General features: G+C 45.4%; 1 protein-coding gene across 7 annotated transcripts; it reads right to left on the bottom strand.

Moving 5' to 3' along the window:
* Window positions 1-1863: 1863 nt before the first annotated feature.
* Window positions 1864-26916, bottom strand: LOC148819823 (ribosome-binding protein 1-like). 7 transcript variants are annotated; one of them, XM_088933696.1, is made up of 24 exons: window positions 26722-26916; window positions 22938-23667; window positions 16173-16324; window positions 14527-14649; window positions 13726-13878; window positions 13506-13624; window positions 13012-13165; window positions 12619-12757; window positions 11875-12062; window positions 11317-11354; window positions 11154-11244; window positions 10697-10789; window positions 9520-9612; window positions 9057-9122; window positions 8466-8555; window positions 7842-7934; window positions 7679-7750; window positions 7008-7103; window positions 6632-6715; window positions 5532-5615; window positions 5021-5104; window positions 3405-3503; window positions 2747-2890; window positions 1864-2334 (listed from the first exon to the last, which is right to left on the bottom strand). In XM_088933696.1, exons 2-24 carry the CDS (start codon window positions 23638-23640, stop codon window positions 2296-2298), a joined length of 2997 nt encoding a protein of 998 aa, XP_088789822.1. In that variant the 5' UTR covers window positions 23641-23667; window positions 26722-26916; the 3' UTR covers window positions 1864-2295. The 7 variants fall into 7 exon arrangements, with proteins under 7 accessions (XP_088789822.1, XP_088789821.1, XP_088789826.1 ...); XM_088933695.1 differs by having other exon boundaries at window positions 2747-2896; XM_088933700.1 differs by lacking the exon at window positions 10697-10789.

Genomic DNA, 26916 nt, shown 5'->3' on the forward strand with positions numbered 1-26916 from the left:
CAGATGCCCATCATAGAAGTGGGGAGGAGGCTGGAGAAGTAGTAGTAGTAGTACATGCTTCAGCAGTTGCCAGTGTATTCAGTTTATGCAGTAGCTGTCAATCTAGCCCCAGGACCAAAGGGTTTAATGTGTGTGCAGCCTGGGGTATGGACTGGACTTGGACCTGGCCAACAGAATGACTGCTGGGCTCTGAGGATGCTTGTGGGAATGGCTATAGGTGGTGGTAGAGTGAGTTCTAGCTGCAGGAGGTAAACTGGGGGGATGGAGGGACTTATTTATTTTTAAGTGGCCATATCAGAGGGTTTAATCCTTTACCTTCACTCTCAAATCAATTAAATGTTGGTAAACAGCATGCTGAACTGCATGTGTATCACCATCATGCACTCTAGGGACATCTACTGCAGTGCATAAGGGTCATTCATTACACATAGAAGAGCTATTATAAGTAGTCAAGGTATTATAAGTGACATAACCTTCAAATAATAAGAGAAGAAACTGCTGGAGATAAGTGCCAAACCTTGCTGTCCTGTTGGATTTAGTCATAAATTATCACGTCCCAAAGATTAACAGGCTGGATTGGTACCTTGCTGAAAAAAACTCAAATGATATTTTAATAGCATTACACAGGTGAAAGTGCAGAAACCACAAGGGTCACACTTATTCACAACCCTGTAGTTAGTATTATGTAAGGGCTCCTCTGGCAGGTATTATGCAGAAAGAGTGGTTCCTTTGGTCCACCAAGGGGGGAATCTTTGTGATCTTTCCTCCAGGTAAAATTGCTTTAGAATTGCCCTTTGGGTCAGTTTGTAAACCGCACACTTCCAGAGTTTAACTCACTGGAGACAGAGAGCCAGCCAGGACTATAAAATTCACATGCCATTAACCATTTTTGTTGATTTGTACTGTATGCATGTTTTGAATTATCCTGTCAGACTGTCTATTTTAACCAACTTTGTGTTTCATAGAAGAACAAACTAATTTCTTTTGCAAAAAATGTCCCATGTTGGAAATGCATAATTCCTGCATCTTGACAAGGGCTTCACAGGCCACAGATACAAAAACCAATCCAGAAATTAAGATCCCTTGCCATAATGCATTGGAAATGTACTGAACCAGAGCTTCACCTTTTTCACAGGCAACAAGAAACAACCAAAAAGCTCAATCTGTCCATAAGACATAACCCCATTTAACAGATGGAGTTTGCCATCGGAAGAGGCTTCTTTGCATCCTGCACATGAATGCCACATTGACACAAACCCCTTCACATAGTGGTTTGACACATTGTATCCAGATGCCAGCATGTTTGAGATAACAGCTTTCACAGCTGGAGGTCTTGGAATTCAATTGCTTCCCAAATCACCCAATCTTACAGCAAACTCTGACAAGGAAGGCAATGCAAGTGTATTCCCTGCTATTCTCTGTTCCTGTACACTTAAACTTCTCTGTGCACACCAGGTGGTAGGTTCAACTTTGTTAATTGTACAGCCTTTCCCCTGTGGAAAAGCCTGTGGAGGTCAGAAACTACTTGCAATCTTCCAGGAGCTCTCCTACCTTCACCATGATGCAGGTGCTACGTCTATGCATTAAGACTATTTATAGCCCAGGAAGTCAGAACCCTTTAGACGCTAACATTACACTTCCACAAATGTAGAATTTTAATGATGAAGGCATGAATAAGTGTAACCCTTGTTCTCAGATGTATGACAAATGCCTTTGCATTTTTTCAAAAACTGGTTAAAGCAAAACATCCAATCCACAACTCACTCAATTAAAGGTTTCCATCAGGGGTATGAATTTCTGGAATGACTGTTCATGTTCACATCCATTTGAATGGCTGTGTATAAGAAACCAAACAAGACAAAGTGACTGCTACATGGTAGTTTATTCTTTGTCAAATTCACATGTTCATGTTGGTAACCAGCTACATGTGTAGAAGCACTTAGCATTGGTATACCTTAATGTTCCTCCCCTTTCAAACTTCCACAAAACACAAAAAAAATTGCACTATTAGGTGTACATAAACGTACATTCAGTTTCCCTTTTAACACTGAGCTGTTGGGAGATCTGTGAGCATCAGACAGGAAATTGGTCAAATCAGAGTCACAATCTTCACAATGGAATGTCTGAATAAAGTACTAAATGGGATGTATCTGCAGGTTTCTCCCTTAGTGAAATTCAGTTCTCTAACTTTTACATTACTACAGTACAATAAAGAGCATATAGATGAGGAATGCATAATTTTATAGTAATTGTAAGGCATTTTGGCAAGTGTAGTGTTTCTTCAGTCTTGTGGTCTTAAACAGAAGTTCCTTCCTTCAACCCCTCATTTTTATCCTGAAAGAGAAAACATCATTAAACAGTGACTTGGAATCTATTACAAACCTCAGATTTAGCAAACTAAACAAAATGTACTGAACTTCTAAAACATCTAATGGTTTACAGCTGATCTAGTAAAGTGTTTATTCATGATCGGATGATGTTGATACCATATGTTACCGATTTGTGATCTAAATGCAGTGACCAGGCTATAGAGGAGCACAAGGCAAAGAGAGAACCACATTAGTGCCCCTGTTTTATGGAAACGAACCCCACGCAGGACCTCAGACCTGCCTTTAACAGGGATTAGTTCAGCAGAGCCTTTCGTTCAGCTCTTGGCAGGATCTGAACTTTAATCTCCACTGAGGGGTGGTGCGGATGCCAGTGTCCAGTTTAACTTTGTGCTTGTGGTCACACAGCTATGAATTACCTCTCCCTGGAACTGCTCCTGCAATGTCCTCACAGTTTCCTTTTCCTTGGCCAGCTGCTCCTGGGTGGCCCTTAGGAGCTGCTGCAGTTTCGTGGCTGCCTGTCCAAGGTCATTGGTTAACTTCTTCTCTTTCTCCAGTCTTTCCTGTAACTCACAGGGAGAAAGAGCGAATCCAACTCAAACTGCCGTTTCCAGAGCTCCTTGCATCTTTCAGGGGATGATGTGCATTCAGGTAACTGATCCCTGTCTAACAAAGGAACTGCTGTACAACACAGATGAAGGACAGTTTACATTTCTCACATAAGTCTAAGGATTTATTAGAAACAAGGGCACTGGCTTGATAAGGTATAGCTGCAGTGAATCATAACACTGTACTTTTCATGATAGTCTAGTAACTTCTTCCATCCTAACAGGAAAAGGAATCTCTTATCGAGATTTTGCTTTGCAGTTCACCCTGGGGGTTTAGTGCTGTTACAATGGCAGAACAGCTGCTTGAGATAAACCAGCCTGTATGAGCGCTTCACCCCGGTCTCAGTCCTCAGCGGTATATGACTCTCATGCCAGGAGGTTGCTCTTGTGACAGAGTGGGTATGATGTTCATCTTTTGGGCCGGGAGTCTTGGGTGCTCAAAGGCCAACCTGTGACAGATTCCAGTTACCTTTAATTGCACAACATCGTCTGTGTCGGAGACGGGGGCTTCTCCAGCCGCTTTCAGCGCATCTAGTTCTGCCTGCAGATCCGAGACTGACTTCTGGGCCTAAAGGAAAGAAAAAATCAAGTTAAGAGCTCTTGTACGAGATGAACACTTCAGTACAGGACGAGGTGCAGTATGTTGGGAACACCTTCAATTTAATCATTGGAGCCAAGATTCTTTCAGAGCCAACACTGGTTAAAATAATGCCTTTAAATATTTATGGAAGCAGAGCTAGTTTCTTCTGTTTTACACCCACCAATTACTGCTAGCACTACCTAGACAGTTACCAATGTTAATTACCAGCAATTATTATAATTTTTCACATTACTTGCAACAACCGGTAAAGGAATTTAATTGCAGTGAAAGATCTGGAAACGTTAGGTCTGAAAACTTCTCTACCTAGCTTTCAGCCATTTGATTGTAAAACCTCTAACACTACATTAGTCTCTCCAAGTTCAGCAGTCCTGCTCACCATCTTTCTCCCACCCTGTTGCCTACAGGTAATTTCTTCACACCAACACTTGAGTATGCCTGCAACTCATCCACAAGTGCAGACAGTGACTGAACATCTGCTCTGGGAAATCCCACGTACATTTCAAAAACAGCTTGAATAGCAGTTGTTTTTCTTCTGGATGTACAGGTCCCCAAGCTCACCCAGCCTCAGGCCAGATAGTTCTTTAGTTTTGGGTATTTAAAAAAAAAGTACATCATGCTATTGTGCCTGTAGTTAATCTGCAGCTGGTTTCTTTGGACCCTTCATTAAAACACTTGAGCTACAGTCAAGCAGCCCTGCCACAGAGAAACATGGGCAGCTTTTCCCTGGTGCAAAGACATGAAGCCTTCAGAATTTCACCCAGCACCTTATATGCCTAAAAGTGGTGAAAACATTCCAAACGCACATCTTTTGTTCCCTGTTTTATCTGAAAAATAACCACAAGTACCACTTTTATCAGAAGCAGTTAAGCAGATGTAGGTTCCTGACTGCCTGAGATGATGATCCTCAAAAAGAGAGGGGGGCCTCAGCCAGCAGACCTGCAGGTCAAGTTCAGACTGTGGACCACACTGGATCAGATCAAGTCCAGACCCCTACCCCAACTCCCAGCTCAGCCACAGGGTCCCAAACTGACATCAGATGGTCACAGTGGCACTAACTGCACTGCCGTTGGCCCAGCCATGATTTTAACATGGAGGCCGAGAGAGGGAGATAAGTGCATCAAAGTCCTGTCAGGTGATAACAGAAGGCTGGCCTGAGGAATACCTGCTGTGTGTTGAAGAGCACAATAAACAAGGGTTTTACTAAACTGGGTGGTAAACGGGGGGAAAAAAAACAGGCACTCCAACTACAAATTAATTGGGATAAAACCAGAACCAACAGCACATATCAAACATCACAAAAGAATCAAAGGCTGGAATAGCCTGTTTGAATTAAAGCCCAACAAAAGCTCCAAACCCTGGGAGCAGATTGTTTTGCTCAAGGCAGGACTCAGCCCCCCACACCTGAGCACCAGCAGACGTACAGACCAGCAGGAATCGCTGGAATGTGAGGGATGTCAGCCACGCAGACAGCAAGGAGCAGGTACCTGTTCAAACTCCTCCGACAGCTGCTGCCTGAGCGCCTGCTCACTCTCCAGGTTCTCGATGGTTTGAGTCAGCTTATACTGTAACTGAAGAAAACAAATTCAGTAATCAGTCCAAGCGCTGCAAAGCGCAAAGAGATGGAGCGAGGGAACAACTGGAGAGAAAGCCAAGAGCTAGTGCAGCACAGGAGCAACGAAGTGGAACAGAAGGGAAAACGCAACCATGCTGAAGGTAAGAAAACAGACATCCAGGATTAGCAGTGTCTGCAAAGCACATGCAGCACGTTTCCCAGACGAGCAGCAGCCTGAGTCAGGCCCTGTCTGAAGGCTAGCGGGAGACAGCGACAGCCAGTCGATGCGTTAGTGGTAACATGCAGCTGCTGGCCCTGGACTGAATGGATAACGCGGCTCAAGGAGATCAGATCACAGCAGTCAACATTGCAGTGGCAATTGCATTTATCTGCCCTGCTTTGTCCAATGCATCCCAAATGGCCCTTGGCCTTGGCATGCTAACCTGGCTGGGCTGCACCTCTCCCCGTGTCCCAGCTGCCTCTCCGTCCTGCATGTGCTCCTTCATCTCACGCAGGTGCTGCCTGACCTGCAACAGGATGCTCTTACTCATCACACATACCTAACCAGCAGCACCAACTCCCAGCTCAGACACAGGGTCACAAACAGAACATTGGTTTCCCCAATGGGGACCTTGCTTCATGTCAAATTCAACACAGATCCTTGCGCAGGTTTAAAGTCCAGTCAAATGTGGGCAGTGTTACCGCTTTCTAGCCTAATCTCAATTTCACAGGTTGAGCGGGGGGGGGGGGTCGGGAGGTCTGGTCAGTCCTGAGATGGGAGACCTCAAAGTAAGACCAGGGTGCTGCTGTAACCTTGGTGAACCAGAAGGTGGCACTCGATCAATCCGCAAACCAACCAGGAAAGTGAGTAGGAACAGCTGTTGGATGGTCTATCCCATGTTAAACCAAGGTCCTTGCTACTTAGTCATTAAAGATGCCATGACAGTTCCCAAGTAGACTGTCTTCTCCGGGTTTGTAAAACCTGGTCTCCCAAAAGTTACCCCTTAAATTTAATGGATGAAGTAATTTGGCCCTTCAACTGATCTGCTGTGCATTAGCGTTGGTGGCACAAAAACTGACTTTTTGGACAAGAAGCAACATAAAAACCCAATACTATACCACAGTACGTTTCAGGTCTCCTAGTTTAAGGACTCCATGCTTTTAATGAAAAGTGTTTATAAAATGTTGCATTAAATATTCTTGCAGTTTACCACCGCAATCCTGTACTGTTTTTTTTAAGTTTTCAGAAACAGTAGAATAGTATGGAAAGTCAAGAAAGCCCAGATGTCCCTTTGCAGTTCTTCATGATGACATGATCTTGTCTGTGAAATGGGTAAGATCACCCTTCAGAGCTTTCTCCTCCAAAGAGCCTGTGCACATCAGAGCCAGAATACAACACCATGACTTGAGAGAAAATAGCAACAGTGGTGAAGTGGCACTGTGTCCCCCAAAACAAGGACTGAAGACCCGGAGATTTCCCACAGATCGTGAGATAGACGTGAGCCCCCAGCCTGGGTTTTGCCCTGCAAACAGGTGCACCTACCAAAGCCAGCTCCTCACTCTGCTTCTGTGTGTCTAGTTTGGCCACATCCAGCTGGCTCTGGGACTCCGACAACAAGTCCTTTAGCTAATGAGGATGAAAAAATAAAATCAGTCAGCACCTACACCAGATCCAGAAGAGCTCCTAGTGTGTAGTCCAACTAGGTCTTAAACTAACCAATTATTTCTTTAATTGAACTGGTATCCCCAAACCCTAAATAAAAAAAAGAACCAATGCTTTCTGTGGATGCACACAACAGGATGTTGTAAAACAGAAAAGACTCACAAAATCAGAAATAATGGGACCACAGATCCTCACTACCGCAAAACTCCCACTACGCCAATCAATGCCAAAAACCACCTCCTTGGGTCATACTCACCTGTGCCACCTCTTCACAGTAGCTCTGACTGTTTGAGTTAGCAGATTCCAGCTGCTTCTCTAGCTGAGCCTCAAGAAGCATCACCTGCTCCTTCAGCTATAGAGAAAAATGTCTTTAAGCAAAGAAGACTTTAGAAATGAAAAGTGTACATATACCACTGCACATTTTCAAGTCAACGTTCCTAGAATTTCCATGGTCTAGGACTACCACCCTCACAAAACTCTGTACAATGCCAGTCCTTGAGGGCACAAGCTGCTGGACTCTTCATCAGCTTAACTAACAGCTACAGGCCAAGATGATGAAAAGCAAAGGTGGAATGAAAACCCACAAACATCGTAGCCCTGCAGGACCGGAGCCTGGAAGCACAGGACAAGGCAACTCCTGAAGAGTTAAAATGCTGAGGTCCTAAATGTTAGAGGAACTGTTCCTCAATGCACCTGGGAACCTCAATTAGCACAGTCTGAATTGGGTTGGACCACTTAAACAGTGATTTGAAGAGATCTGGAAAACCTGCAGACACCCCAGGCCAACTGCACTTGTCACATGCAAGAAATGATCATTTGAACAAGTTGATAAACTGGTGGTACAATTCCAGATTATTATCCTCTGCTGGCATACTGTAAAGCCACGGCTGGCCTGGATCGATACTCCCCCACTGCTAGGTAGCGCACCTGCTCTGTGCTTTGGCTTTCCAGCTTGAGCCTCTGTACAGCCGCCTCCAGACTCTGGATCTGTTCTTGTGCCTGCAGAAAGGATAGAGAGTACATCATTATGGGAACCGTTGGGAACCGAGTTCTCTTCTTGAACACGAATCCTAGCCTTCCTGCCCTTTACCTTCTTGAGCTCCTCCTCTGACTCTGCTATTTTGGCCTTCCACACCAGCTCCTCCTGCTCCACACTTCTCTGGAGGTCTTTCAGCATGCCTTCCTGCAGAACCACACACAATGTAAATAACCTTTTTTCACGTAAGTCTACATTAAAGTAACAAAAGCAGCAGCATGCATAACTGACTGTAAAGTGAGAGGATAAGAGAGGAGTTTAGGAGGAAGGTTTTGAACAGCCTAGCTATTGGTCCTTAAAATTATGTAAAGGAAAGTGAAAATAACTGCTGTAGTTCAGATAAGAGTTTAGGCAAAACCTAAAGGTTTTGTGGCAAATTCCAGACCCTGAATTTTGATCTCCTGTCTTAGGCAGGAATAACATGAAAATGTAGGTTTGTGATCCCTGGAGCATCTGCCTGCCAACTGCTGCTCCAGACTCCACACACTATAGTAAGCTATCCTCAGCTGATACCAGAGGTTTGACAAAGGAGGACACAAAAGGCAAAGATCAGAACAAAGACAGGCCAGCCCCAGGTTGCACAGATCTGCTGGACCTTAAGACAAAGATAAATGAGATTGAGATCAGGAGTCATGACCCAGATGGCTATACTTGAAGTGCATTTTGAACTTCACTTACAGTTTCTGCAAGAACGCTTCTGTACTGCTCACACTCTGCCTGTAATGTAGTCTGAGACTCCTCTGCCTCTTTCAGCTTCTGCAGGAGTTCCTGAAACAATAGTTAAAAACTCAATGTTACACTGTGCAGTGACCCCACCCCAGTCTACATTGTCTTGGACATGTGACAATTTTTCCTGGACACCCAGAGAAGAATTCTGGTCACAACTGTGACTCCTTTGAACTCAGACAACACATAAATGCCTTTACTACTGAGTGCCTGAAGAATGTCTTATGACAACAGGATCTCTGGAAGAATACAAAGAATGTACAACATGAGGTGGTCATTTGGCGTGTATTGCTCTACTACGTTACTAGCAGTGGTAGTTATTCGATGAAGTACATCAAGCAGCTTCTACAGTGTGGAGAGAGCGTTTCAGACACCCACTGCCATCTTTAAATTAGTGCATTTTACATGCAAAGGCTCTACCCAAGGGAAAAGATCAGACGACAGCCATGTGTCTTCAGGGAGCAGAACAGCATCGAATGTAACTGTTTCAGTCAGCCTTTCAGAGCCTGACTGATATGAAACTTTTAAAAAGCAGGTTCTCACCGGTGATTCTGTTTTCTTGTTGAGAGTTTCCTGTGCTTTCTGTTTGAATTCCAGTAACCAGGTATTCTGGAGGGAAAGAAAAAGTCAGCAGTTGAAGGGGCAGAAAGGCAGCAGGACAGACTGTGCATCATCTAGAAATAGCCACAGTGCAAATGGAAGTGTGGGGAACAGAGAGCCGACAGCAGGCCGAGAAGACTCCTGGGCTGAGACATCGGCAAGACCCACATCCATGGCCGTGCACTGTGGTAAAGGAACAGGTAAATGTTTATTCCATGCAGAAAGGAAAAGACATTTCAGGTGAAAAGGGCGCCACAGCCGAAATGTTGCCCCTTTTCCTTTCAGTATGGAATAAACCTTTACCTGTTCCTCTGCAGCCTACGCATGCAGAGACAGATGCCTAGTTTGACTGTGATGAAGTCCTATCCACTAGACAAAACCAGGACACCGGGGAGGATCCGATTACCTGCTCTGTGTCTATAGGGATCTGAGGGAAAAGCGTCTGGAGCGTCTCTTTCGTCTCCATCTGCCAGCGGCTGAGCAGCTTCTCCGCAGCATCCTGGGAACAGCCAGAGGGCTCAATAAGCAGAACAGGACTGGCTCCACAAAACAAAACTTCATTTACTAAACACTGGAATATTCTGCTCTCCACTGATAAAGGGAAAGTGGGTTAGAAAACTAATTCTTGTCAGTGAAACTCAGCAGCAGTAGAACTATGGAACATATCCACACGTACAAAACACCAAAACCTCCATAAGGACATTTTCAGAAAGTCCAAATCAAGAGCACAGAATGTGTGAATCAGGCCAGTGGAGGAGAAGTAGGTCCCAGCAGTTACACAGGGTGTGCAGTGAAGTGGCAGAGAACACCCCCGGTCTGTCTCCATGGACAGGGGGTGCTCAGGAAGAGGAAGGGCAGCAGGTCCAGATAAGGCCCCCCCATATTCAGCAGTGAACCCCGTGGGTAATGCATCGCACAAACGTGAGGGACAGTGGTCTGTGCAGTCAGAAGACGTGACAGTTTTCTCAATGGTAGAGGGAAAAAGTGAGGAATGCCCTCAGCATGACCCAAGTAGTTATTGCCCTCTTATACTGCAGCTAAAGAAAGCAAAACATTAACCTCTATCATGTTAACTAGGAAAGTAAAGACACATCACTATATATTACCTTTTCTGATGCCAAAGTCCTTCAAATGTTTAATTGCCCTAAAAACATCCTCATTTCTAAAAAAGGAAGACCACTATACAATAAGCTTTTCTGGAGAATGTCCAAGCCAAGTTCAGCAAACCGTAAAAATATTCTTGTTTATTGTCAGGCATAAAGCTGGTCGTTTTAAGAAAGATGTCAGATCAGCGGTTCTATAAACCACATGACAGGAGTGCAAACGTTTTTTATGCAGCTGTTTGAGACAACTTTGGACACACCGTTCACCCCTTCAGACAGCGGTTCTACAGCTTGCTGTGCTCCAGAGCGGCCAGGAGGTGGCAGTGCAAATGCAGGAACCGAAGCCTGAAAGCTGCAGCAAAGCTCTCCGACAAGAGGCAGCTTACAGTTTGCAAAACTTGACCAAGACCTCCATTGCCTGCTGCACAGCTCCAGCTTCATTCTGGTCTTGGTAAAAACCTGATGCTTCAGGCTCCTAACCTTAGCAGTCTGAGCAGAACTCAATTTCTCTTCGCACATTTTTTCAGAGGATGCCAGCGCTTCGATTGCTTCCCAGTTTTTCACACGAAGATCCTGGCAGGAGAGAGGTCTGTGTGACAAACCAGGGCTTCAGAGAAATATAACCATCACTGGCTGCAAGACACCCCTGGCACCTTACCGTCTTCCGCATGTTCTCTTTACCAGAACGTCTGCAGAGTAACTGATCAGACATGTAAAATAGTTTTACAGTGTCACACCACGAGGAATAGCTTTAAAAAGGCATCAATTCTCCAACAGCTGCGAGGGACATGGAGAACTATGGCAGAACAGTTTGAAATACAACAATACTGGATAATCTAGACACAGCTATATTGGATAACAGTTACGATACAAGCAGAACCTGTGAAGTGCCAGGCTGTGTCCTCAGTTGGATTCCATCAGAGAAGGGTTAACTTACATTGTTTTTCATCTTTTGTTGCTCTAGTCCCTCTTTGAGCTGGAAAACCTCTTTCTCAAGCGCTGAAACCTGATGTTCTTTTTCCTTCAAGCTGAAGAAGGAGAGTCTTTTAGGATCAATGAAAAACGGTAACAAAATGAAATGTATAAAAACCAAAATGTACCTGCTCTGAAGCTGCTCCATCTCGGCTGCCTTGGTGAGCTGTTTGAATATAAAAAAAGGACAAATTCAGTAAGCTTACTTTTTAAATGATCTGAGCCTGGAAGCAGCTTCTAACAAGTTACTCAAATCATTAGTGACTGTAATCCACTTCAGAAGAGCACTTGATCCTTTTATTAAAAGGAAAAGATCTCATGCAGATTTGAGAAATGCAAAATTTTAATGTTGTACTGCCCTCCTGTCAAACACCACATCCTAACTTACAAACTGCAGATTTCATTCTGCTCGTTTAAGACCCAAAAAGGGATTAACCAATTAAAGGAGGGGTGTGCTTTCAACTACAGCACACACATGCCTACGTCCATTTACAGAAACCCACAGACACAGAAGGGCAGTACATTACAGTTTGAATTAAGACTTGGCCTTCAGAGGTCCCCACAAGTCAGAGGTCCCCCTTCTCAGCAGGGCAAGTTTGGATTAAAATGTTCCTTAAACACCCATCATGGTCATTTGAGTGTCTGCAGCAAAATCCACATCTGCCTTTGCAGGACAAGGGTTTTACCTGAATTTCCTTTTCATTTTCCGACTCTTTCCTCTGACTGGCTTCCAGCAGGGCCTCAATAGAGAGGATCCTCTCCTCCAGCCGTGTCTTCTCCGCGCTGACCTGGCTGAGCTGGGACTGCAGACTCTCAACCTGCGCACACCTGTCCTTCACCTCTGCCTCTGCACTGGACACCTTCGCCTGGAGCTCTGTACAACACCAATATGGTTCTTAAAAGCCTTTATTGTCCAGGGGTTCAGGAGGAGGGAACAGTTACTTTGGTCTCCATTTATGTACTTTTCCAAATCCAAACACAGATCAGTTTCACACTGAACATCTGCCACAGCAACATCTCAGAGTGCTGCACGGAAAGAAATGCAGGCAAATTTCAAAGCAACGCAAGGTGGAATACTAAAGCCTGCAGAAAGCAGAAAGGCCGCCTGCTGAGGACTGGGGTGTGGCCAAGCAGCTCAACTTGAAAGAGTGCTTGCCCAGAGCACATCCTGTAATCAGGACATCGAGCTGGTCTGACTCTGGGCAGGGTTATCAGTCAGCTGTGACCAAAATACCCAAGTGGCTGCAGACGCTTTTCTGAGCACTGCTGGGTTTGGGTGGATTGCAGTTAGCAAGCGTGTTCACAGCTCTACAACCTGCACCAGCGATGCGGAGTACCAGCTATCGGGAGACGTGCTGAGGGCTGAGGGCCCACAGGCTTCCAGTGAGAATCACAGCAGGGTGGACTGAAGGTGTAAAAACAGAACTGACCAGCGATGGAAGCCATCTCTTGATTGGCCTTCTCGAGCTCTGCCTGCAGGCTGCTGCTACTGCTCTGGGACTTCCTCAGCTCCTCACTCACTTCGTCCAGACGCTTCTGCAGCGTGCGCTCGCTGTCAGCCTGGCTGGACTGCGGGGGACAGTACAGACCACAGGCTTATCGTCGAGCACAGCAACACAATCCACAGCCCAGCGGATCCCAATTCAAACTAATGTTTATCAAAGAATTTGGGAGACGTCAGAATAACCTGAAAACTTTCAGGATGCAAGCAGAGTGTCTCAATTTGGCTGCAAAAGACGAAAAATGCGATCCTATCGCCACAGCACTCTGACTTCCCGTTCTCACCCCCGACTCTCACGAAGGGCAGTGCAGTCCCTGCTCACCTGCAGCTGGCTGATCTGTTTCTCAAAGGCAGCCACCTTGGTCTCCAGGCTCTTGCGCTGCTGCTCTTCAGCCTGCAGGGCCTCACTCTTCTCACTCAGCTCCTTGCTCAGTTTGCTGCACTCCTGGCGCAGCTTGGCCAGCTCAGCATTTTGCCTGGAAAGAGGACAGCGCTGGCAATCCAGTGGCAAAGCACTCAACCCAGCGTACTGGGGGAATCCTTTTTAAACTGAGGTCTCAGCTAACACCTCACTATGACATGCAAAGAGATCCCAGCCTGGAGGTACTTAATTCAGCTTCATGAAAAACCACACATGGCAACTTTCATTACCTTACAGACAGTACAGATGTTTTTTTCTCCATCTTAATTAAATCCTAAAACTGGTTTTATTTCATTTCAGGCCAAAAGCTAATCCTGATCTATGGGGCATGATATTAGGGACATTGCAAAAGGGAATAGGAAGGAGGTGCTCCCTGCCAGGGTCTTCCTGCTTACTTGCTCTCGGTCTGACTGGTGGCCTGGTTCAGCGCATCCCGCAGAATGGAGTTCTCCTGCTGCAGGCGGGCCAGCTGTGCATTGGGCCCATTCTCCAGCTGCTCCTGCAGGCTCTGAATCTGCACACAACGAAAACAAGAGCAGGTCTTAAACCTCGATTTACACGGCTTCGATTGTTTCTCCTTACAGTTCTCGAGTTAAGAGGGAGGTGCTGTGTGACCTTGGCATTCAGCTGCTGCGTCTCCTTCACGTGGTCCTGGTAGCTGGCCTGCATGCGCGCCTGCAGGGCGGCGATTTCCTGGTCACGCGAGCTCAGCTGCTCCTTCAGCCTGGCTTCCACTGAGGCCGTCTTGGACTTCTCTGCATGCAGCTCCTGCAGGGAGAGAGACAGGACTCACTGCTCACCTGGGAGCAACAACCTTGCAACTGCACAGCACAAGCTGGCCTACTGTATTTCACTAGAACCCATTTCTCATGGCAGTGCACAAAGCTCTTGATACCTAGACCCTGGAAACAGTCCACTGGTTCTTACTGGTAGCCTCTGCTCGCTACTGACAACCCAAACCAAAACCAGTGAAAGGCTGTTAAGGATTTACCAACCTACCATCTCCCCCCCCCCCCATGGCAGCAACATGCCAGGAGCAAGCCTGAACCTGGTTTTTAGGGTGAAGAAACTTGTAAGGTTTCAAGTCAACCAGTAGATAGATTATAGCAGCAGTAGTTTGAACTTTGAGCACAATATGGCCATCAAGAACTCATACTGGTTTCAGTAGAAACCTGATTTCAACAGTTAAAACAATTGCACAATTATGTGATAAATGTCTTTTAGCCTTTCTGCATTCTCCATACCCATCAAGCAGGGCTCAAGTCCAGGCACAGAAAGTTTTGAAAGCAGGAAGAAAAAATCCTCACTAGGTCTTTAGTTTCAAACTACCTCAGAAGAATACACACGAATATGCTCCCCGACTCTGCAAGATCAATACAGCAGACATACAATGTGTCCCCGGGTGAGCCCACTCACCTTGCTCAGCTCTCGCAGTTTGTTCTTGGCAGCAGCAACGTCCTCCTGCTCGGCAGACAGCTGCTTCTCCTTCTCCTCCAGCTGACGCTTCAGGGCCGCCACTGGGTCCCCCTTCTGCGTGGCCTAGGACAGTAGAGCAATGCTTTAATTACCACCTTCAGGAAGACAATAGTGACATCAAGAGGACACAAAGGCCTGATCAGCTCCTCATCTCAATGAGAACGTCACAGCAATAAAAATCTTTTTACATCTCCTTAGTCTTCAAAATCATGGCAACATCCACCCCAGGGAAAGCTACAAACACAAGTCGGGACAGGAGCCAAGGGCCACAACTGGAGACAGATGTAGCACGTCTGGGAACGGCAGTGGGAGGCATGTCTCTCTCTGAAGTGGATGCTGCACATTGGTGGTGATGGAGGGGAGTCCCCATTACTTTGAGTAAAGCGCTTTGAGTGGAGTGTCCAGAAAAGCGCTATATAAAAGTGTAATTATTATTAAAGTGTTGTGGGGGGGTTTAATAGTATGACCGAGGAACAAGATGGGAAAGGATATTTAACAGGTAAAACCATCATTGTCACAGCACCTCCTGCTTACCATTAGTTATCACCCCTGTTTAACCTGACTTTCTGGTTCTATGGCTATGGAAACTAAATTTCCATGTTATTAAAAATATAGCTTTCATTTGAATAATTTTCTCATTTGATAAGCATTATCTTGAGCATAGTATCATTGCATACCCAAATTTTTTAATGCCAACTGAAAAAGTCAAATGCAAGACGAACGCTTGGAAAAAACTGGTAAAAAGCAGGACATTTGTTGAAGAGTTTCTTAGAAGGCCTACATTTGACAATAAGATGCTGCTCACTCTTCTCAACACAATGGGATAAAAAGCTCAAAGGATCTGAGCCAGTGTGGAGATGTTTCAACACTACAGCTCACAGTACCAGACTAAGATAGGAGAACAGGTACAAGATTCCTACAGCTTCCTCCAAGACTACCTTTAGGAAAAGCATTTGACTTTAGAAACTTACTAGTCTTACTGAGCACTGCTTAAGTCTTACTAAACATTTAGATATGAACACAGAAAACAATACCCATGTGAAACAGCGATCAGGGCTCTGGACTTGACAACCATGTCTGAAAGGTTATGGGTTGTGCCGGTGTTTTCAGTGCAGTTACTCTTGTACCTTTGAGACAGGTGCTTCACCAGAATTGATCCAGTAAAATACCCTCAATTGACTAGCCCACTCGAGTTTTAAAAAATCTCAAATGTTTTTTTAAGAACTGCAAAACACCGCAAGACTAACTGCATGGCTCATTCTAGCAGCTGACCTGTCCTCCAACACAGTGTGCGCACATAGTTTATTCACATTCTCCACAGAAGTCAATACTGGGATAACAGCAGGTCTGTATTTTATAAAACATAAGTGATGACTACAGACTAACCAATCTATTAAGCCCCTTGCATGCTGGTTTTAAAAAAAATAAAATTTCAACAGATCTTAACAGGAGCTGCATTTCATAAATTACAGATTCGTTCCCCTGTGCAGCGGAGATGCGTCTAGCGCAGCTGATGCGTCCATCCCCCGGCGCACAGGAGGGGCCGATGTCGAAGTGGTGGACACTGTTCAAGAGCTGGGACTCACCGTGTGCCAGGTGTCCTGGACGATGCCGGCCTTGTCCGTGAGGATCTCGATGAGGCGCTGTGCTTCTCCCTCGCTGAATACCATGTTGCTCACGGTGGACACCAGTGTCTTGTAGGGCAGGTACAGGGGGGCGTCCATGGCGTCTGCTGCTGCTGCAGAGCGAGAACAGACACCCCCCTTCACACCGGAGCAAAAACACCTTCAAGAAACACCTCCCCCCTGCAAGGAAGGAAATCATTCCCGCACTTCCCCCTAAATCCCAAGCACGACTCTGCCTGCGACCTTAGTCCCACAGAAAGTGGTTGCATCACCTAAGGCCTTGTAGAGGCCAACTAGGCTGAGCCCCGGCCTCCACAGCTCAATAGTTCTGTCATTTTACTATAACAAGGCACCTCCATTGCGATAAACACTTCTGTAAGCTGCAGAAACTGCAAGCGTGAGATTTCGAGAGAGGGGCGGATAGTGGGGAATAAGGCAGAAAACAGCAGAATGTGAACTTGCATACAGAATAAACCAGACCTTAATAGCCTTATATTAGATGGATACAGCCTTCGCTCTCGGCCCTGTTACTAGATGACAGAACTCTAGGAAAAGTTAACATGAGTGGTGCAGGTGTGTGTGAAGCACATTAGAAGGGGAGGGGACCCTTCCAGATGTGAAGCACTTCAAGGTCCTCTGGGATGGAAAAAGCTCTATAAAAATGCCTTTTAAAACCTCTTTCCAAACAGGAAGAGCGGTTGTGTGACCTGCGACACCCCAGAGGGTCAGGTCAGCAAGAGAACTTGTTTATACCAGAACGGGTCCAAAGCTCTGCCCCCTCCTCGGAGGACAGGCCTTGTGATTGTGAGCTGCAGGACAAGCGGATCATGAGCTCATTCGGCAGTGCACAGCAAGCCATGGCGTGGACCAGCCCCATCTGCGACACCAGCCAGAGACGGCACCAAGGGCACAAACAGCCCTCCCTCACTCCTGTTAGGGCACTGCCAAGTGCGACTGGTATAAACATCCCACAGTAACAGATCTCCACGCCTATTGTTATGAAGGTGGCAGAGACTTCTACATATTCAGCTTCTTGGCATTCAGTTTGCACAACATGAAATTAACAGCTCTTACAGCCCCATCCCCTGCAGGGAATAGCCTTTCCCACATATTGTTGCAGCATTTATTACTGCCACTCTTAAATCATTAAGGGGTTAAAGCCATGTATAGCAAATTCTATTTTAGGAAGCAAGTGCTTTTTTAGCGAATGTAAATGCTGGTGTGTGCGCTCATCTGAGACGGCTAAACAGACAACAGTAGGGTGCCTGAACGTGCTGATGTAACACTCCCTCTGTAAACCACTTGAGAACCCTCTCCTCCGGGCAAATTACATTTATAGAGTGGCTTTCACACTAAGCATCATGGCAGCTGCTCCAGTCTAATAGTCTAAAACACCTTTTTGTATTTAAATGAGGTTACCCAAATATCAAGAGCAGACAGGTCAGGGAGGGCTAATGGGGGTTCTTTCACAACAAAAATATTTCATTCTACAAGACAAATGCTTCCTGAGGAGAGCAGGACATGATTTTCTTGTTGAACACTGTAACAGACGACCACTTGCAGACAGAGCTGTGGCCAGTGAGGACAACACAGAGCCACAGTGAATCCAATACAAGTGTCTTGCTGGAGAAGCTGGCATTATGTAGAAAGGCGTCGGTCGGGCATGTTTTTACAGACTCTGCTCCTTCTGTTGCGAAGCGGCTCAGACTTGCACGTTGAATACCCCTGCCGCACAACTGGCTCATCTTTAAAGCTAGGCAACAAAATTAATTTGACACACATTCACCAGGTACTGCCAACATACAGCTCCAGTGTGAGCAGCAGGACTCTGAGATCACACCAAAGCTGTAGGAGCTGCAGCATCCAAGCAAATTAAGCAGAGTGTATAATTTCTTACTCATGCAGACTGTCAGTTAGATCAGAAGCTTGAAAAAAAGGGTTTCAGTCCCTGAACCTTGTGAAATCTCAGGGTGTTTTATCTCAAGGGCCTAAAAGAGGTTAAGGGGGTTAAATACATAGAGAGTCCTGGGCAACACAGCCTCAGTGTTACGTTGCATCTCCAGAGCCCAACCAGGAAGTGCAATAACTTCTTCAGAGTGAAGGACAGCAAGTTTGTAAAAGCAAAAGGGCTTAACTCTGGGTGCCATTTTTTTTTAAGTTTTGCTTAACGAGAGTCACTCTTCCCAAAAAGAGTTCCAGCTCCACTGCTCTCAGCCAGGACTTGGGCCCTTCCCAGCACCCATCTGAGAGCAGAAGTCAAATCCAGTCTGTGCTCGAGAGCCACAAACTACAAGAACACATTTTCCGTTCTTATGATTAATGCAGATTAAAGGGCACTGCCTGTTTTCAGGAGTCATAAACAGTACTTAAAGCAATAAACCATCTTAACAATCCTGAAGTGTTTCTGAGAAGGCGCCAGCACATTACACAATGGATATGCAGATGCAGGAGGATGGCAATTTAAAATCAAAGGTTTGAAAAACATAAGTTAAATATGCATATTTTTTGCTTAGCAAATCTATGAATCTCAACTTTCAACATTTCAGACAGCCGTCACGTCGCAAGTGTATTGTCAGGTGTTTCTTCCCTATGTCGGGATGCAGCCACAGGGCCCAGGATTGCTGGGATCCCCTGGAGGACAAGGACCTGGTCAAGCACTTGAGAAGAATCTAATGGATTAAAAACCCTGATGTTCCCAAGCAAACCCCCCCCCCCCCCCAACAGCCAGGCCCAGTCTCCCAGGATAGCTGTGGAGGACCAGCAGTTTCCAAAAGGTTTCCAAGACGGCAGAACAGCTTTCAGCTCCCAGCTTGTGCAGCAGCTGCCCAGAGCCCTGCCTCCCACACCCTCAGCACACAGCCCTTGAGCTACCCGGCACACGTCCCTCCATCCTGCTTCAGCAGCTCAGCTCCCCAAGACATACCAGAGGGATCGCGAGCCCTCTTACTCCACAGTGATGCAACACGTCAGGAATGCACCACTGACTGCATTTCCCCTCCTGAATTGTAAACCAGCTAAATATGCTGTTGCAGCGTTTTTAGTTTTCCCTTCTTATGCTGAACAAGAAATTTAAAAAAAAACATGAAAGTCCAAAAAAGGCAATGGGAGACTGTCATCTTCCCATTATAAGCTGCTGCAGAGCAGGAGAAGCAGACAGGCTCAAACTCCTTCTCACTCACTGTATTACAGGCGTTCACATGGCTGCAGACCAGGCAAATGTGGTTAATGCAGGATGGAGCACAAGACAAGGAATTTTAGATAAATTCAACTTCTTTATGCATTTAATAAAGGTATGTTTTATAATGAACACTGGACTCTGAGGGTTTTTAAAAACTACTTGCAAGTGTGTGATTAAGTCATGATCAAAATCTAGTCATCTTTTCACTAATCCCTCATGAGATGTCTTTACTGATGACTTATACCATTTATGGACTGTTCTGCACCTATTTCTAAAATGAGAGTTCCCTTTTATCATTTCCTCTTTTGAAGACTTTGGATAGTCAAGTGCCTGCAAGGATCTCATTTACACCAGACCACAAGGCACTGAGAGGCTTAACAGGACACTCACCCCTGAAATACCTTGTTCTAGATGTTGCCTGAAATACCTCGATCCATGTTATGTTATGTTGTTCATAAGGATCGGTGCTCCATAATCAGGATTCTCCAAGGCTGGCACAGCACCACAGAGCTCTACCACACTGTGGCTTTTAATCCTCTACAGCAGCAACAGAAGACTCCTATATCAACCCCTAATGTCCTAATACTGACCTTTTCAGTTCAGTCCTAGGTAAAGGGTAAGTACAGTGGTGGATTCTTTCCACAATATAGATCACTGTTGCCTCCACAAAAGAACTGCTCTTTCATGGACTCCTAAGCCACACACTCATGCACACAGCCCATCCAAGAGATCCCCAGCTCAGCTGGCTCATTGGAAACCTGACTCCAATATTTCCTAACAATTGCAATGCAATGCATTTCTACATCCAACCTTTATGTTGGAATTTAAAAAACACTTGAATGAAGGCATTTAACAGTAGAGCAGAAATTAAGGGCATTGTACAGAGTGGAGAAGCACTTAACTCAATGCCCTAGTCTCCCCATTAAATACTTGACATGTACAATATTTAAGCTGTTCTGTGTAGCTGGCTAAAGAGCTGGAATTTGATTTTACAATTCAAGACTGATGTAACGTGAAGACAAGGTTTCCAGTTCCAACAGATGCACTTAAAACAGTAATACAGCCTGACAACCAACCACAAAACTACTGACCCATAACAGCACCCAAGCATGTGGAAGCTGAGCACAAAGATCTCTGGAACATTCAGCTATTCGGTTCAAGCAAGATCTTTTCATCAACCTTAAAAACTCAAAACAGTTTGTTGCATCTAGAAGTGTATTCATAACCATCTATACAATTTTATACTAAGTTAGCCAGAACCATGAACTATAACATACCTACAATGTTTTATCATAAGGTATGCTGTATGTACGCTTTCCCAATTCGCTTTCATTGTTGATATTTGACAAAATCAACAATCTCCAATGCATTTCAATGGATGTAGCCTTTCAAGCTGGTAGAAATGGAACATCAGTCACCACGGAATTGTGAAGAGGCTTCAGGAAACATTGTGATCATTGGTGACTTCACAGGGATGAAAAATGTCAACCCCCCCCCACATACACATTAAGAATGGGGCTCCCTAACAATTTAAAAGCATTCCTGCTCCCCCGTTCTGAAAGGAAAACAATAGCCACTATTAGACCTGGGTCCACAGTTAATTGTAACACTTTCAACAGTATTTATGGCAGGTCTAGACCGAGAAGAGAACTCTCTCCTTCTGGGAATGGAGTGTGAAGGAAGCAATGGAGCATCTACAAAATCAGACAACAGAATCCACCGCTCATGCACGCAGGCCTCCAGCTGTGCCCACATCATCGTGCAGCTCAGGACAAAGACCCAATGTGACTGGAGTGTGTGCTTTGTAAAATGGATTTTAATGCAAACCACATCTAGAACACCTTTTACAAGTTTCTGCTGGCATCATTATCCAATTGACAGCACCCACGTCACACCAGCCTTTTCTATTCTCCAGCATTGCTACAAGGACTCCCTAAAACTAGCACCCAAGTAACATCCAACTTCCAAACCCCCCCCCATTCCTTACACATGTGCAAACTGGTCCAATAGTGGCCAGCGCACACTTCCCTTCTGCTTTGTGAGAATGGTTACACATGAAAGAAGGCCATCTGGTACATCTCTAACTCATTTGGTGTTTAGGGTCCCTCAGAGTGGCTAGACATCTTCAGCATGGCTGGGCAGCTTGTTGCAGATTCCCACAACCCCACTGCTTCTTCAAGGAGTCCATCAACACAAAAGAGTATTTTGTACTATTGGACATCAGAAACCTGAATACGCCAAGCTTCCCAATAAGTTAGTGTTATGATTACTTAACAAAAAAGTTTGTTTTATTAAAGAAGGTTTAGTTTGGGGAATTGTGAATATTCAAATGGTACTGCAAGACAGTTATCTTTTAAATCAAGAGATAAATGCATTAACTAAATTAAATTTACTATCCTTTTAGCCCGTTTGTCCAAAGTCAGACGCTAAGAAAAGCAAGACTGTTAACAAAGGAACATGACTAAGATTCTCAAGGGAAAATTATCCATTTTCAGACAGGATAAACTGTGCTTTTTGACCACCATTATACTGGACAGAGTCCAGATCCATGTTTATTTCACTGATCTAGAAACCAGCCAATGGGAGAACATTCCCCGTTATTGTATGCTCATCTGATCTAATCATAACCAGTGAAATTACTGAATATGCCAGTAGCTCATTTACCTTCTTAAACATCCCCTCATACATGATCTTACCAACAAATTCATTTTAATTCTGTCACTAGGGCTCTGGGGCCCAGTTCAAGCAATGCTGCTTACAAAGAAAGACTGCAGAAAGGAGAGAACTCAGCATTTCAGCTGTGGAGCCTCTTCAGGCCTGTGGGCGCTGATGAAGGATCCTGAAGATGCTCCAGTGAAAATGCTGTTGTGCCCCTTCCTTTCCTACTTCCCAGTACAGATTCTACTTCTATCCTTTGCAGTTCAGAATGACACTGAAGTGTCTGAAGTGTTTTCCTGCACAGTGAAATATCACAGAGCAGTCTATTGCCACAAGAGCACCATTTCCCATGGTTACATGGGAATTCCACATCTGAGAACACCTCCATAGATTCAAAACCAGGCACATTTCATAACAATCAGCTTTATGATTAACCAGTCAGCTGCTTTTGCTACTGATATCAGATCACCTCCGCCCCCCCCCCCCCTTGTCTGACAGGGTGTCTGTTTCTAAATGAGCCTTAATAACTGGTGAGGTTTAGAGTGACAGCAGGAACATGGAAGTAAGATGTAGCTTACTTAAACCTTTTCTGGGTGATTTTATTTTTGAAAAGATTGATTTAGCAAAATTGTAACCAATAATGGAATCTCTGATTCATAGCACATGGCTACTGGAATAAAATGAGTAACTAGACCTCATACGAAGGGCAAAGCACCTGGCCCCTGCTGCACACGTTACAGATTGGGGCAGGGTGGGACCAGGAGAGCCAGCGTATCCCCACCCTGCCACGCAGCTGGGTGCCTCAACTGGGAAGGTATGAGAACAAACAGCAGCAACAAGTCACCTTTAGCAATGCAGGTGAAGGATTATTAATAGGAAAAAAGACTCACATGGCTCAGCTTTCTTTTTGGAGGACACTTTCTTCTTGGAAGGCCCATCATGCTTGGCTTCATCATGGCCAGCAACCGCCTCCGTCTTCTTGGCAGGGGACGAGACAGCCACTGGGCTGCTCTGCTGGGCACCCACCGGTGGCACTGCCATGATGGGCACCTCTTTGGTCACGGCCTCCAGCACGGGGGCAGATTTAGAGGTGGCAGCCGAGGCGGAGGCTGGGCTGGGTGCAGGCTCCACTTTAGCCACCTTCTTCTCTCGCTTCTTCTTGTCCTTGGGGGAGGGGGCAGGCTGGTGCTCCAGCACAGGGGCATGAGCCACAGCTATGACTGGGGGCTCAGGGGCAACCAGCACAGGTGGTGCAGGGGTCACGAGGGGCATGGGGACAGGGGCAGGCTCGGGCTCCGACTCGCTCACGGTCTCGCTGGCTTCAGGAGCGGGCTCTGGCTCTGGGAGTTTCCCGTTGGGCTTGTCCTCCTTCTTCTTGGAGCGGCCTTTCTTCTCAGAGGGCTTGTCCTTCTTCTTCTTCTCCATGCGGGGAGGCTGGGTCTTCTGCAGCTCCTTGCGCTGCTTCGCCAGCGCCTCTTCATACGAGGTCTCCTTCATGGAGAAGGTGGAGACCAGGGCAATCCCGATGGCAGAGATGACCATGAAGCCACCAAAGACCATGAAGCCAAGAGTCTGGGGGTCGTAGATATCCATTTCCTGCGATTAACTGTGCGATGAGACCTGTCAGGAAGAGGTCAGACACACGGATCATTAAAGTACATCTGCAAAGTCAAAAAAGGAAGGAACTGCTATGATAGCTACTGCTGTCTCAATGAACAGAAAGAAACAGAAGCTCCAGTATTAATTCAGGCAGGATACTCCACTCTCCTCACTGGAAGCTAAACAAACAATGGCTTGCACTATACACAAGTTAGAGTGAAATCTTAAACCTGAGTTTTATCGTCCTTTTTGCCTTGCTTCAACTTATCTAGGACTGTGATCACTTTGGGTTCAAAGACCAACAAGAGAGGATGTCTCCTACAACACAACCACGTCCAAAGCGTATACTGATAAGTATGAAGGCAATAGAGAAACAAAATAAGATCACTATATCCCATAAACGAGAAACTGAGACAAACTAGAGCAACTTGATTTGCATTGAGCAAGTGATTTTCCCCTATCACCATGTTAACTGTCAGTTTGTTACTCAAATTGTGGGAGCCTGGATTCTTTCATAAGCTTAGAACAGACTTCAGTCCAAACCATTTACACCAGCTAAACTTTGAAAAAAGTAAAAAAAAAGGACTAGCCTGTTTACTTCAATCCACCAAAACAGACCATCCATACACATTTACAGTAAGGCTGTTCTCTAACTCTCTGGGACACGATAAATTTCACATATGTTAGCACTTCCAAGCTCCGCCCCTTTCACATTCTGAAGGGATTCCTTAGGGAGCAGCTCGTCCAATCACAGCTCTCCTGCGCGGGCCAGCAGAGCTGCCACAGGACTGCTCGGGGAGGAGCTTCAGGTGAGGCAGTCCCAACACCTGAACAGAGCTCAGCAAGAACTCACACCATTTCCCTGCAGCTCAGAGCTCATCCACAACCCTTTCTGCAGAGTCTTTACTCTAAAGATATTTACTTCACTAGAACTGTTAGAAAAGTCCTAATCCAAGTATACTTTTAAATCAGATTGCTTAAACAGATGTAAAGGATCAAACCTTCATGTAGTGGAGGGCCTTACAAGTTGCAGATTGTAAACTGGACTGATGGAATAAGTAGTGTCCGTGATAAATTCATTCACACAAAGCTCGCGCCGTTATTATATACAAGACCCAAGTCCCTAAGAGTTAAAGTGGATCAACAACAATCTCAGAACAGATTCTCAGAACGGCCAACTGCCCACAGAGAAACCTACCCGACCTATAGCCACAGACAGGTGGCAGAACCACCAGAATATCATGCAAGCCATCTATAACGGATAGCTTTATGTAAAGTGTCACTTAAGACTTGCAAAATTAAACATTTAGGCGACAGCAGTGGAGGCAGCCATGGAAGTCTTGCAGCACATGACCAGCGTCTCCAACTAACGTAGGGCAGAGAGCGCAAACCTCCCTTAAGTTACACGAATGCATTCTGCAAGGTCCTAACTCCAAACGCAGATGGCTGGAGAGGAATTCTAGCGGATTAAGACTGTTAAGTATGCGGTTATCTAAAGAAAAAGCGCCATCAATGTGCTATTGAAGTGCAGACCTTGTCCTGCGTATCCAGGTGTAAAACCGACTGCACAACTGTATGGCAAAGATGTTGCTGGAAAGTTTACTTTTTTCTTTTTCGCAGAGGACTGGCTGCTTTTGTAAGTACTCCCTCTATTTTTCTTTTAATAAGTAACATGAGAATCGATTACTCAACTCGAAAACAATTTTTCTGGCTTCGAAGAGCGGCGCAGACAAAACCCGTACCTTCACGGGCGATAGGACCCAGCGGCACCTAACCGGACCGGACCCAGGTTCGCTTACACGGGCCGACCAGCAGCCCAAGTTCGCACAAAGCAGACATTCCCACAGCCACACTCCCGACAGCAGCAACGAACTGCTTACAGGGCAATTACATTATCTAAACGCCATACAAGGTCTAAAATCAAGAAGCGCTGATCAAGGAGTGCAGCTTCATGGAGGAAAAGTTTGCTCATATCTTCCAAGGGGACCACGTCCTCAAAGACGGATGAGACAAAAGTGAACATTATGCAACTGTTCTTGCCATTTTGGGGGTCTTTTCACTGTAGTATATTAAAACATTTTTGCATTTTCTGTTTGCAAAACAAAATTGCAGAGGAAACAGAAACAGCGACAAAAAGTAGCCGTTTTGATTTGCTCTGTAGATTGCTTGGGTATCAACAGAAAGATACAACATCCGAGAGCTATTCTCCTGAAAATGGAGAAAGGGGTGTTTCATTAAGACATCTGGACTCGACGCCAACAGCTGCAGACACATTTTCGCAAACAATTCAATGAAACGGGTTGTCTAACACTGTGACATTGTACACGTAAACTAACTGCTGGCTCTCAACAGCAGCCCTTTAAAAAGCGGCCCCGCTGTGCCCGTGCAACGTTTTTGAACACGTAATCAAATATTCCCGGATTACAGCCCCATGAATTCTTTAATAATTACAAATGGGGCTTCGAGAAATTAAGTATGGCTAACTTTATGACTCCGCCTTCCAAAGAATCTTAAAACTCTTTATACTGGAAAGTTATTTTTCCTTGCTCAAAACGTATTTTGCAAACAGAAACTACATTTCTCTCAAGAAAGAAACTTCAGCTGCCATAGCTGGAAACCATCGGACTATACAAACTGAGAAAAACTTTTTTTAAAATATGTAGCTCACATAGATGGCTACATACAAAGAGAAGCTACATCTGCCTATGAAATTACAGTAATAAAAAAAAGACTACCACAGCGTTCGCCACAGCTATCCGTGATTGAATAACACGATCATATTTAGAAGATGGAGATTAAATTTCACGAATTGAAATTTGAAAAGCACATCCAGACACTTTTTTTCTCCATTTTAAACAAATTAAGAACGCTGGACGGCTTGGCAAGACAGTTTTCCTCTAGTTTGTGCGTATGTCACTCTTCCACGACTTTCACCGCTGTAACATCTCGAGTTCTTACTGCTTTTCATTCATTAGAACGAAGCTGCGATCCCTCCATCCCCGGGTCGGTCTTCCTAGCCGAAGTCCAGTCTGGCCAGCAAGCCACTGGACTTCCACACTCTTTGGCTAACCTTACCTTACTTGCAGTTGTTTCGGACAGGCGCACTCAGCCTCAAGGATGGAAAAAAATAAAGCTCTGTTTCTGCTTGTTAGGGATTTTTTTTTCTTCTGTCCTTCCTTCTTTATTTCAAATTTTCTATCAGATACCTCTCTCCCCCAGCCCACTGCTTAAATGCCTCGCAACAGCCACAGTCTGTGGAGTCGTGGCACT

The sequence above is a fragment of the Atractosteus spatula genome, chromosome 15 (genome assembly GCF_055471065.1).
Source record: "Atractosteus spatula isolate fAtrSpa1 chromosome 15, fAtrSpa1.hap1, whole genome shotgun sequence".
NCBI classification, from domain to species: domain Eukaryota; kingdom Metazoa; phylum Chordata; class Actinopteri; order Semionotiformes; family Lepisosteidae; genus Atractosteus; species Atractosteus spatula.